A 12,087-nucleotide genomic window follows, 5' to 3' on the forward strand; every position below is an offset into this window, starting at 1 on the left:
TCCCCAGTGTTCTTGCATGTCTTTTATATTGAGTTAAAGTTAGATTACATGATTTTCATAAATGCACCACTGATCATTTTCTTCAAAAAGTCAGTGGCACAAGCGTTGTGAAGGCCTTGAAGGAGTATTAGAGTATTTGATTTGCACATGAGCTGCATCGTGGCTTAGAAGTTGTCAGCTCATGTTAAAGGTCTGCAGCAGAAGGCAATGACATTGCTTGTAAGCATTTAGCTCACATTTACATTTAGCTTAAAAAAAGCATTTGTAAAGTAAAAGTAAGTAAAAGTACTTAGGAACTATTTTAGACACACTTGTTAAGTTCAAGTAGTGCAGTCTAGTTGTTCCAAGAAGGATCGGGGCCCCTCTGAAGGCTCACAGGATAAATCTGGGGGGCCTGATAAGGTTATTGTGGTTCTGCTACATGCATTTATAGTCATTCTTTGTTCTTTAGACTGCATCTTTTCTTCTTTTGTGAAATATTGCCTCGTTTTACCTCTTTGAGACTTGAACAACTACTTAAATGAAACCATCTGGCAAGTTTACTGGGCAGATCACTCTATGGTTGAACTGGTAACAGCTCGTGTTCTATAAGCTCATCATATGGTAAATGGGATGCATTTATATACTGTCTTTTGCCTCCTGACCAGTCAGAGCTTTGACACATGCGACGTTCACCCATTCAGACACATGCACACACACCGATGCCACAGCATTGGGAGCAATTTGCAGTTCAGTACCTATAATGTAAAATCTTACATTAGTTCTTTGTAGATGTGAACTTTTGTAGGTAACTGTTTTGGAATTGTAACTTATTACTTGGTTAATTGAGAGATGTAAAACTTAGTTGTTGGGGCTTTCATAGACATTTTCAGCAGAAATGTTGCATGAGATCAATGATGAGACAATACAATTCATTGACTGTCAGTAAATATACTGTAAACAAAATACAGAAACTTCAGTGAAACAAACACATCAGTCCCAGCGTGCAGAGACGGGAAGCCTCGTCAGAACCTTGGAGCTCGGAGGCAAACTTATGTAGGACAGCACATTTAACTTGAGGGGGGTTAGAGAGATTTCTAACTTTCCTCTGCACTGTTCTCAAGGGAAACCGTCTATTTATGGGGCCGGTGCTGCTGCTGCTGCTGCTGCTTGAAGTGGCACTTTCCTGCCCTGTAATTGTGCTCTACCCCACTAAATCCCATCGATATGCTTTGTTCACAAATGGCTGCAACTCTCCCGCACCTATGTGAGTCAGAAAGCAAAGCAGATGCAGCCACTCGGGGATTTTCAGTAGCTGAATATCAAAGATCACAGGCAGTAAAAGCAGTGGAAATAAGTTCCCATTCACAGATGCTCTGCTGTGGTATAAATTATGTCATGGGAGGAAGAAAGTTGATGGTAATGGACATAGTGTTTGACAGTTGCTGCTTTGTGATGCCCCACACCCCCCACCTCCACCCCTCTGTCTGAGTCAAGGCCAGCTTTTGTGTCCACTTGCAAACCGAACAGAAGATCCTGTAATTATCCTGGATGCTGAGTGGAATCTCTGAGATCACTGCATTTGCTGAGCTCAATGGGGCCTTTTGGTGATAGTGGATCACAGATGATGTAGTGTGTTCATGGGTCTGTGCAGAGTCACTCCATGGCATAAAAAAGTGTGTGTGTGCAGGATGTAATGTACTATGAGTGCCAAATGCCCTTGCTACTGAAGAAAATTTAGGATTTTCTGCTGGTAGTCTGAGAAGTGGGTCGCTGTTCAAGGTGCTGTAGTTGATAAAATTAGACATATCTTGCGATGCCTTCAAATGAATGAAATGCCTCCTATGGCCGGGGTATTCACAGTGTCTCTAAATCCAGACCATACTTTTATCTAATAACTTTGCTGTCAGCGCTGTAAGCTGACATTTCCCTCTAGAGAGATCATTTCCACCAAACTAAGATCTTTTCTGATGATTTTGTCCTGTTAGTTTTATTATATGAAGTTTGAGCCTACAAGTGTTGTCCTGAAAATGCAGGCCAGCTTTTTTTTAAGACTTTGAAATGTGTTCCTGGCAGCCTGTTGTTCACTAATAAAAAAATCAATCTGTCAGTTTTAATTTTAGTAAAAAAGTCCACATGTCTCATATTGCAGTTTCATGCAATCTTCCTGGCTCATGCTGCAGTCATGTGGCACACTGTGCATTAACCTGATGTACAGTTATACAGACGTAGGATTCTTTGTAATATCACTGCTTAGGGACCACAAACTTACCAGCCTGTGACACAAATTCCCAGCATGTTATGTTGATGATTTAATTTAGCATGGCCGCAAAATCAGAGCAAGAATAGGCTCTTTATTTCTCATTCAGTATTTAGCAACTGAAACTTGCAACAACAGTGATTTACCTCAGTGCACCTGACATCATAGTGTCTCTTTGTAAACCTGAAGGAAACAGCATTACTAAGCACACAGAGCAGTAGGGCTGATATAGTGAGGAGGACATGAAGAATTTCTCAGCCGGAGAGTGTGTATAGTTCTAGTGGCAGTGAAGAGGTGCCTTCAGTTCACTGGACTGACCAAAAACAGACGTTTCCATTTGGTTACCTTATCTGCATTTTTCTGTGTCTTCTTATCTGTATCTTTGCAGTAAGGCCGCTTGTTTAAGCAGCCGTGCTGCTGCTGTTACATCACTGCGTTATGTAGTGCCCTTCTCCACCCGAGCATCCACCTGTAGGGTCCAGTTTCTCCAGGGTTTAGGCAGAACTTTGTAATCACTCCTCAGCGTCCCTCTGTGCTGCAGAGAGTGACGAGGTCAGAGCTTTAACACCAAACTTTGCCTTGCACACTCTGTATTTACATTTTAATAAATCCGCTCCACATGAGTGAGCCGACTGAAATGCAGCTGAGAGCAGGGACGGTTTTGTAAACTCCTTCTTTGATGGTGCATTTAGGTGCTGATGGAGTTGAAGCAAACATGAATGCTCTGCCCTTTGGTCCCTTAATTAAAATGGATGATATGCTCTGAAAATAGTCAAGCCAATTTTATTTATAGAGCGCAATATCGCAAATCACAAATTTGCCTCAGTTGGCTTTACAGTGTGTACAGTTCCACACCTTCTGTCCTTAGACCCTTGATTTGGATAAGGAAAAACTACCCCCAAAAAGCCCTTATAAATGGGGGGAAAAAGGGCAGAATGCTCCCGAAGAGCAACAGTGGAGGGATCCTTCCAGGACAGACAGACATGCAGTAGATGTCATGTGGACACAATAGAACAACGCAAACTCTCAACATGGACAAATAGGATGACAGAAGTTTGAATAGATTGTAAACATATATGAAGAATATGGATCCCAGAGGCTGCTGAACAGCTTCAGTCCCTGCAGAGTCCTCACTACACTGGAAGACCTTCCGAAATTGGCTGAATCCTCATATTAAACTGACCTGCCAGACCAGACTTAAAATATGTTCCTTATTAACATTTGCCCTCACACAAGTACCAGAGCAGGCCTCCCCTTTAAATGTGTTAATGGTTTAAGATATTTAGACAAACTAAATAGTTTTTTTAAACTTGCACAACATAAGCATGAAGCTCACATAATGTGTCTACACAGTGTATGTGTGTGTATGCTTACCTGGACATACTTGTATATGTGTGTGTGTGTGTCCACAGGAGAATGTGTCTCTGGCAGACATCCTCTCTCTGCGGGACAGCTGTCTGTCTGAGGACGAGGTGTGGGCTGTGTGTGCAGAGTGTGTTCTGGCACTGCAGAGCATCAGACCCTCCCACCTCTTCCACACCCTGTGTATAACACCAGACACTCTGGCCTTCAACGCCCATGGGAATGTTTGCTTCATGGAGCAGCTCAGTGGTGAGTCTACAGCACAGACACACTGCCATTTTATATATTTGTGCAATATTCAAACCACTTTGAGGACATTTTATACCCATTGATTTGCATTTACCTTATTTACCTACATTTTTCAGCTATTTTTGCATGATATTAGCCTTATCATGTTGTGATTCTCTGTTGTTTCTTCACGTAACCAGTGGCTGGACTGAGAAATCTGGCATGCTACTGATCAAACAGACTGGCAACGCTTAAACATATTTTTCTTATTCTATTTTGAGACATAGCCGATTAGATCAGATCTGCATTGCAGACTTTAAATGTGAACTTAACTGCAGTTTAAACTGTGGTTGACGCAGATAGAAGACACCTTTTTCTCTTCAGTGATTAGTTACCCTGATCTGTATCAATTTACATCTGCAAGTTCCTGCTCGATAATACTCTGTCAGCGTCTCACTGGGTCTGTCAGGCTGGGCTGAGGTCTGCAGGTCTGCTCTGATTTGCACGGAGGACATGATTCTTCTTCATAGTGCTGTAAGATGAATGAAAAACATCCTATCAGGAATGACCGTCCCTCACCTCTTCTCCCTCCTCCCTTTTTGCCATTCCTCTCTGTCTGGTGTTTTAAATTTTTCTTTCTCATTTCCTTTCTGTATCAGTCTCCATCACTTACACCAGCACTCGTGCATGTGTGCATATACACACGCTGTAGCACGCACTTACTCCATGTCCTGATGCCACACATCAGAAATTGATAAGCATTGATTAGATCAACAGTGTTAGAGTAGCTAGAGGGAGCGTTGTTGTGGTAACCGCTCAGTTAGCCTATGAGCAGTCAACCTGCACTCTCACACACACGCAAGCATACACACACACACATACACATTACACAGCCAGCATGGCATGCTTTAAAGTGTTGCATCCATTTATCGCCACACAAATCTTCAATCAGTAATAGAGACACTTTGAGGAGATGTTTTGATTACGGTGTCAGATAAAATCCTTCGCAGCCTCATTTGTTGTCATGCTTTATTGGATTGTGTTCAGTCCATCGGCTATGATTCATCCTGTGGAGAGAGAAAAAAAGAACAGTGCCCACGTTACCCCTCTTGTGTTATTTGTTCATGCTGAGCACTGTGCATCTATATCATTAATCATAACACTATGCTCTCCACTTCACTTGCTGCACAGTTTCCCATTGATTCCACTTAATTGAAGTCTTTGTGCCATAGCGATAACATTTCAAGCTGATGCACTCCTCAGCAGCCAATCCCATGCTCACACACAAACAGACTCTCCCTGTAAGGCTGTGTACTGGAGTGACCTTGAGGGCTGTGGTGATGAATCTCTGTTGCTGCACCGACTCATCAATAGAGTTCATTTCAGCTAATTAATTACTGCAGTAATAGCAGGAAGGTACTTGTATGTGACTGTGGGTGATGTGGCAGGGCTGGCATCACCGAAGTACTCACCCAGAGCAACACAGTGTCCTCTAATGGTTTTTCATACAGTGATGACGGAGAAAAATTGCTAATTTTCCCAAGAGGTTTAGCAATGCAAGCTGTTCCATTTGTGATAAATTGGGACTGGCTGTGCTCTGTGGGAAATGTGATCAACCTATTTGGAAAGTGTGTTGAATCAGTAATATTGCTCAGCTCATACTACCTGTTGTGCTGAAATGCTGTAGGCATACATGACTCACCAAGCTCTCACCATCACCCTGGAGGCATCTGCGTCACTGACAATGGCTGTCTTTTTTTCTCTTCACTGCCTATCTCACAGTGTTTCAGAGCTTCCTGACTACGTAGGGTTTAAATATCTTATCCTCCTCTTCTGCTCCTTTTATGCTTGTTTGTTTGAACTGGCAACCTCTGTGAGACAAGAGGAGATGAAAAAAGCAAAGGAGGGGAGGGAAAAAGATGTGTGGAGAGGAAAGAGAAAAAGAGGTGAGAGAAGAAAATAATGAAAGGAGAGAAGAGGAGGGAAAGGAAGAGGGAGCGTAGGTGAGTAAAGGAAAGGAAGAGAAGAGGACATAAGATGAAAAAGGCTGAGGAGGAGAGGAATTTAAGGACGCAAGGAGAAGAAAAGAGAAGGAAAGGTTGGGACTGGTAGGGAAAGGAAATGAAAAGGTGAGAGGAAAGGAATGAAAAGGAGGAGACGACAATGTCAAAGGGCCTCAGGAGGAGAGGAAAGGAAAGGAAAGGTGGGGACTGGTAGGGGAAGGACATAAAAAAGAGAAGATGAAAGGAAAAGAAGGAAAGGAAAAGACATGGAAGGAGAGAAGAAAGAAAAGAGGCGAGGAAATGAAAATAGGAAAGAAAAGGAATGGCAGGAAGGGAAAGGAAAGTGGGGAGATCAAAGGAAAAAGGAAAGGACAGGACAAGAACAGGAAGGAATGTTAAGTATTGAACAAGGGGACAAGAGATGAGAGGAGGTAAGATGAAAAATAGGAGAGGAAACTAGAAAGGTGAGGACAGGAGATGAAAGGGGGGAAAGGAAATTAAAAAAAGGAGAGGAGACAAGAGGAGATGGAAAAACAAAGATAAGTGAGTGAAGAGGAGATGAGTGGAAAAGGAATGAAAACAAGGGAATGAGGAAAGCAAAGAGATGAGAGGAAAGGAATGGGAAGGAAATGAAAAAAGGAGGGGTGAGGAAAGGAAAAAGAAGAGAATGAGATAAAAAGGCTAAGGAGGAGAGGAAGCTAAAGAGTTAAGGAAAGGAGAAGAAAGCTAGGGAAATCGGGGGATGAATAGTAAAGGAAAGGAAAAAGAAGAGACAAGGAGATGAAAAACAAAGATGAGAGAGGAGAGGAATGGGATGGAAAAGAAAGGAAACAAAGGGAATGGAAGAGAAGGGAAGAGGAGAGGAATGGGAAGGAAAGGAAAAGGGAAGAATGTGGGAGGTGAAATGGAGATGGGCCTCACTACACCTGGGAGGGGAAATCATAACTCCAGCAGACAAACCCAGATCTGTCATGACCCACTTTACTCCCTTCCTTCCCCTTTTCTCCTCTCTCTCTCTCTCTCTCTCTCTCTCTCTCTCTCTCTCCCTCCCCCTCCCTCCCTCCCTCTCTCTGTGTGTCTCCATGTGCCTCCCCTCTTCTCTTATCCTACATCCAGCTGAGGGAGCTCATGTTTGTGGCCATGTTTTCATGTATCTGTGTGTCCTGCTTGTAGCCCGTCTGTGCAGTGGCCTATTTCAGGAGGAGGCTGCAGCGCTGCTCCTCAGTGGCTGCTTCATGTGCTGATCTGCAGATAGCGCCTGTCTTGTTTGTCTGGGATTATCTCTGACACATGAATTATGCAAATGGTGGGAAACGGTTACGCTAGCTCACTGGCCTGTTGTGGTTTAGCATGTGGGGAACATATTCTTCTGATTTGCATCTCATTACAGTGGATGCTTAACAAGTAGGTTACAGTAGAGATTTGACATGGCAGTACATCAGAGTGTTAACATCAAACGACGTTTGTTCCCTTTTGATGACATTATGGTGTACTGTACGCCTTCTCACACATACTTAATGGTGCAGCTAATTGGTATGCTTCCATTCTGCAGATGATCCAGAAGGCTCCTTTGTGCCTCCCGAGTTTGACAACACAGGCAGCACGTTTGAGGTGAGAAATGTCAGATGTTCTTACAGATTTGAATCTGGGCACAGTTGCACAGTCACCCCTGGGAGTTCCTCCGGACAGCACACAGTGACGGGCACCTTGGTGATGTTTGCTGAGGCAGAGGAGAGTGTTGCTCGCTCTCTTTCCTCGCCTAAATTTCCCCACAGAAGCCAGCAATCATTCAGCTACAAGCTGACCTCTGCCACCTCCGTCCGATCACGTGGATTCAGGTAGAGGCAGTACTCCTGTTCAGTGTTCACCTGGTCTGGGCCTTAAGCAGTGCTCAGTGTTCTTATTTAGTCAGCTCTACAACCAGGACTTTTGAAGTGCTATACAAATGAAGTTTTAAATACTTTCAGTGTATGTATAATTAGAAGTCTTCATATAGTCCCATATTGTTATGACCTTCTGTGGGTAGATTCTTCCTCATTTTCAACAGAACCAGTCTGGATCAGAGTTACTTCCACTAACTCTACTCTTATCTCTATTTAGGTCGACCCAAATTTGGACAGTGGAGGAAAGTTACTAAGTACATTTACTCAAATACTGTGTTCCATTTTACAGTACTTTATACTTCTGCTCTACTACCTTCCGAAGGAAATGTTCAACAGACACTTTATGATGTATTAATATGGAATTAATACACCCAGCGGCATATCAAGTAATGAAGACTAGCTCCACCTTTACTGCAGCATTAAATATAGACAGTATTCATTGTCCAATCTGCACATCATGTCTCACAAGAAGAACATACAAACACACAAAACGGAGTGGATGTGCACTATGGTCACGTAAGGACATATTCATTCATGCAGCAGTATTTATAGTCTAATAATATCATACATATCGTTCTGAAATGGGCCATTCTGCATGATGAGTACTATTTTCATGCTAATTCTGGTACATGCATGTATGATGCATGCATGATTTTCAGTCGGAACAAAGCATTTCCAGACTTGTATTGGTATCTAAAATATCTTCCACCTCTAATTTTGGATCAGGTCTAATTATCTCTCAAGTTTGTTTGGATCAGCAATGACTGTCCTTAAGGCTCCCTCTCTCTCCCTCTCGCTCTCTCTCTCTGAATCTCTCATTATTCTCAACGACTATGTGGGTTTAATAAATGTTCAAATCAATTATTTATGCTTTTTCAGAGTGGATCTCTGTAACTGTTATATTCCTCCTTAGTGACCTCCCTATACATCTTCCCTGTACCACTGTGCTATAGGTACAGCCTTTTTCGCTGTGAAATGCTGTGAAAAGCTCTGATGTGACTGGATTGAAAAGCCTTCAGGTTCCGCAGCGGAACTACAGAATCAAAATGTGAAGCTCACACGTTCACACGCTGCGGTGTCACTGTTCACACCATCACATGAATAAATTTGCAGTCGATTTATGTAACTGAATTTCGAAATAAACAGTGCGTTCTGATTTTGTTGCATGTCAAAATACACAATGTGTCTGACAAACAACGAAGCTCTCCTTCACTTGTTTTTCTCAAGTGTGTTTTTCTCAAACGAGATACTACACAGAGTAACAGCATGAGCAAAACAGGAGTTAAGACCTTCAGCTGAGTGTTTACTCTTCTATTTTGGTGACCCACACTGGGATCCGCCTTGCACATGTGTTTACCACATAAGTATGGGTGCAGTCCACTTCAATTGTTGGAAGTGATCGTTACGTCTGAGATGTGAACTCAGAAGCGCCTGCTTCAAATCCGCTCCTGCCTCAGAGCCGACCATAATGTCCACTGTCAGTGTAGCAAAGCAAAACAAAAGCTCCGTCATATGTACGATACATGACAATTACTGGCCAAAATGGGAAGAGGATCCTGTGTTTTTTGGCTTTCTCTCCGGTCATTCACAGATTCAGATCTCTGTACCTGCTGTAGATTCACAGCTGCAGCTGATTTCCTGGTGATCCTCGTGTTTTCTCCTCCTTTCTTTGTCGCTGCAGGGCCACGTTTACTCTCTGGGCTCTACGCTTTCTGCCGCACTGAACTTTGTCATTGAGCCAGAGCTGGAAGCAGAGCTGGGGGAAGAAATCCAGAGGCTCCTGGAGCAGATGCAGGAGGAGAAGCCAGAAGACAGGCCGCTCCTGCAGGTATAAGAACCCTGCTCGCTGTTCTTTACTGCTCGGATGATTTATGGAGAGCTGCACGGCTCTAACATCAGGAGGCAGGTGTAGAATGCTGAGTTTAATTCGCTTGAACAATTGAGTTGTCGTATTGTTCAGATGAAAGAACATTTTCTGTAATAAAGTCATTAAGTGTTTAGTTAAGTGTTAAATTAAGTTTATTGCAGTTTTTTTTATATTATTTTTGGCATCTCGTGAAAAAATGACTTAAAAGTGACATTAGAAAGTAATTCATAAATAAGTAAATTAGAAAGTGATCAGTTAGATATATTCTTAGAGTATTTGTGATTATTGCAGTTTTACATAATTTCTCCATTTTCTTTTTAGCAGCCACATGGGGAATCTTCAGTACCAAAAAATATAGAACTAGATAAATAACATGGGCATAAAACAAACCGAGATCAATCCCTACACAAATAAATGAATGTAATTTTAAGATAATCATGTGTATCAGCCATGATCATGTCCTTCCTGTACAGCACAGCCCCCCCATTCCTTTTACAGTCACAAGGGTCCTTTTGAAGATGTAAATGTTCTTACAGTTAATTGTGGCTGAAGCGTTAATTTAAGTCTTTACTCTTATGACTATTAGATAAAGTATTGCAGTGAGTCAGTGCTCTTGAGCAGCATCAAGTGGAAATGCTGTGTCACTGCAAATTAGACATGTGAGTGACCCGCACTGTTACTGTCAGACGGTCAGAAGCCTCTTCACTGTCAGTCAGTTCCAACAATATACAGTACAATTCCAATAGTATTTCTTATTATAATTACCATAATAATAATGATAATGAGAACAGATTTCCATAACCTTTCATTCAAACAGCAGCTCAACGTGCCTTACAAAGTAGAAAAGAGCGGGGAGGTTATACTTGTATTGAACGATGTCATAGATTCTAACGTGACTTGAAGATATGTGACCCCCGAAAAGAAATAATGGCCCAGTGGGAGGGTTAGTATTAGGGTTGGCTAACCTGAATGCATCCAGGTGTGAATGTGTGACTGTGATCTGGGTGTTCCTGAAAAATAGAGCTCAGCTTTCAGTGAAACTCCTCTAAATAAATGTATATTTTGAAAAAAAAATCTTTCCTACTCTCTGGTTTAAGTCTTTGCAGCTCTGTCTGCACAGACTCCATGCAGACTCACGTTTCAGCTGTGTCTCACAGGCGTAACCCTGACCTGAAGCATTTATTCACAATTTCAACAATATACGCACAAATGGGAGGACACACATGGTGGTTTGTGGTAGTTATTCCTGTGCTGGTTTATACTTTTAACCTTTAGTGAGGTGGTGTTATTAATTACAGAGTTTTTTGAGTTCTTGTTCTCTTGATATAATTAAAGGGTTAACATTGGAGGCTGGTGCTGAGTACTTGATAGGTGACCGTTATGTGATATAGTGATAACATTGACAAGATATTGTTAGTATTAGAGAGGAGGGATGGCACGTTAACAAGGGGATGAATTCTCCCCTTTCCCACCCTCAAATCACCAAGTGTCAGTAGTTCACTTAGTAAGTGTGTTACAAGATTCACAGAACACTGTTGCACATTTTAGATGCATTTTCATGATATGGGGAAGCAATTAATCAAATCCACAACCATAAAGGAAGAGTGATCTTTGCACACCTGTGTGCAGACAGATTGGTGTATAATAAAATAAGTGATAAATAAGAGTAACAGAAACTAGCTTCCACACACTGTTGACACTTACAGTAAATTTGAGGGGTTCAAACTTGTCACCTTTCTGCAAAATTTGCCAAGAAAACTAGTACTAGCCAATCAGAGGCAGTAGGGAAGAGGAGAGGAATGCAGTCGGCCAGGTCGTGACTCATAAATGTACAAATGTGAAATCACTCATTCCAAATTTGACAGTTACATGCTCGAGCCAGCATCCATTGTGCTCTGCCTTTCTTAAAACACACAAGTGCTTCCAAAGGCCACTGGACTTGTTAGTGGTTTCTAGAACCACTAACAAGTCCAGTACCATGATCTTGATGAATGAGAATCTTCACAGACCTTTCTTAAAACAACACAGATTTGTCCAGAAGTATTTCTCCAAAAGTAGAATGTAGTAATTTAATGTGTTTTATTTAGAATACTGTAAACCTACATGTTTAATACTGCCACAGGACATCCTCTCTCTGGCTGAAGCCCGGCTGTCTCATACCTCCTCTGCAGCCGTGTGCAGGAAACTGTCTTCTATTGGCCGACGGGTGCTCTCCATCGAATCGGTATCAACCTTTCAAGGTCAGTTATCATCAACTTCATTTACATATGCCACTGTTGGGTATCTGCTGTGTTTTCTACCAGTACTAATTGCTCTCTTCGTATATCCACAGATGGACAGGAAGGCTCCTGGGAGGCAAGATGGCAGCATCCCAAACCCAGATGTCTACTTAAAAGACTGAGCTCAGATGATAATACCAAAGACCTGTGTGCTGACAGCTCTGTTAAAGCAAATGGTCTGTCCAGGCAGCAGGTATGTGACATACGTGTTAGGTAGCTGCTGCTC

General features: G+C 42.2%; 1 protein-coding gene across 3 annotated transcripts in view; it reads left to right on the forward strand.

Moving 5' to 3' along the window:
* kndc1 (kinase non-catalytic C-lobe domain containing 1) overlaps positions 1 to 12,087 on the forward strand; it is a 36,869-nt gene that overhangs the window by 629 nt on the left and 24,153 nt on the right. For all 3 annotated transcript variants that reach the window (XR_013077786.1, XM_076743035.1, XM_076743036.1), the window contains exons 2-6: positions 3,652 to 3,850; positions 7,385 to 7,443; positions 9,397 to 9,543; positions 11,705 to 11,822; positions 11,915 to 12,054. Coding sequence is in view for 2 of the 3 variants with exons in the window: in XM_076743035.1 (XP_076599150.1) it covers positions 3,652 to 3,850; positions 7,385 to 7,443; positions 9,397 to 9,543; positions 11,705 to 11,822; positions 11,915 to 12,054 (663 nt within the window). In the remaining variant the exon portion in view is untranslated. The remainder of the gene's footprint in view (positions 1 to 3,651; positions 3,851 to 7,384; positions 7,444 to 9,396; positions 9,544 to 11,704; positions 11,823 to 11,914; positions 12,055 to 12,087) is intronic.

Source organism: Chaetodon auriga, chromosome 11 (assembly GCF_051107435.1).
Source record: "Chaetodon auriga isolate fChaAug3 chromosome 11, fChaAug3.hap1, whole genome shotgun sequence".
NCBI lineage: Eukaryota > Metazoa > Chordata > Actinopteri > Chaetodontiformes > Chaetodontidae > Chaetodon > Chaetodon auriga.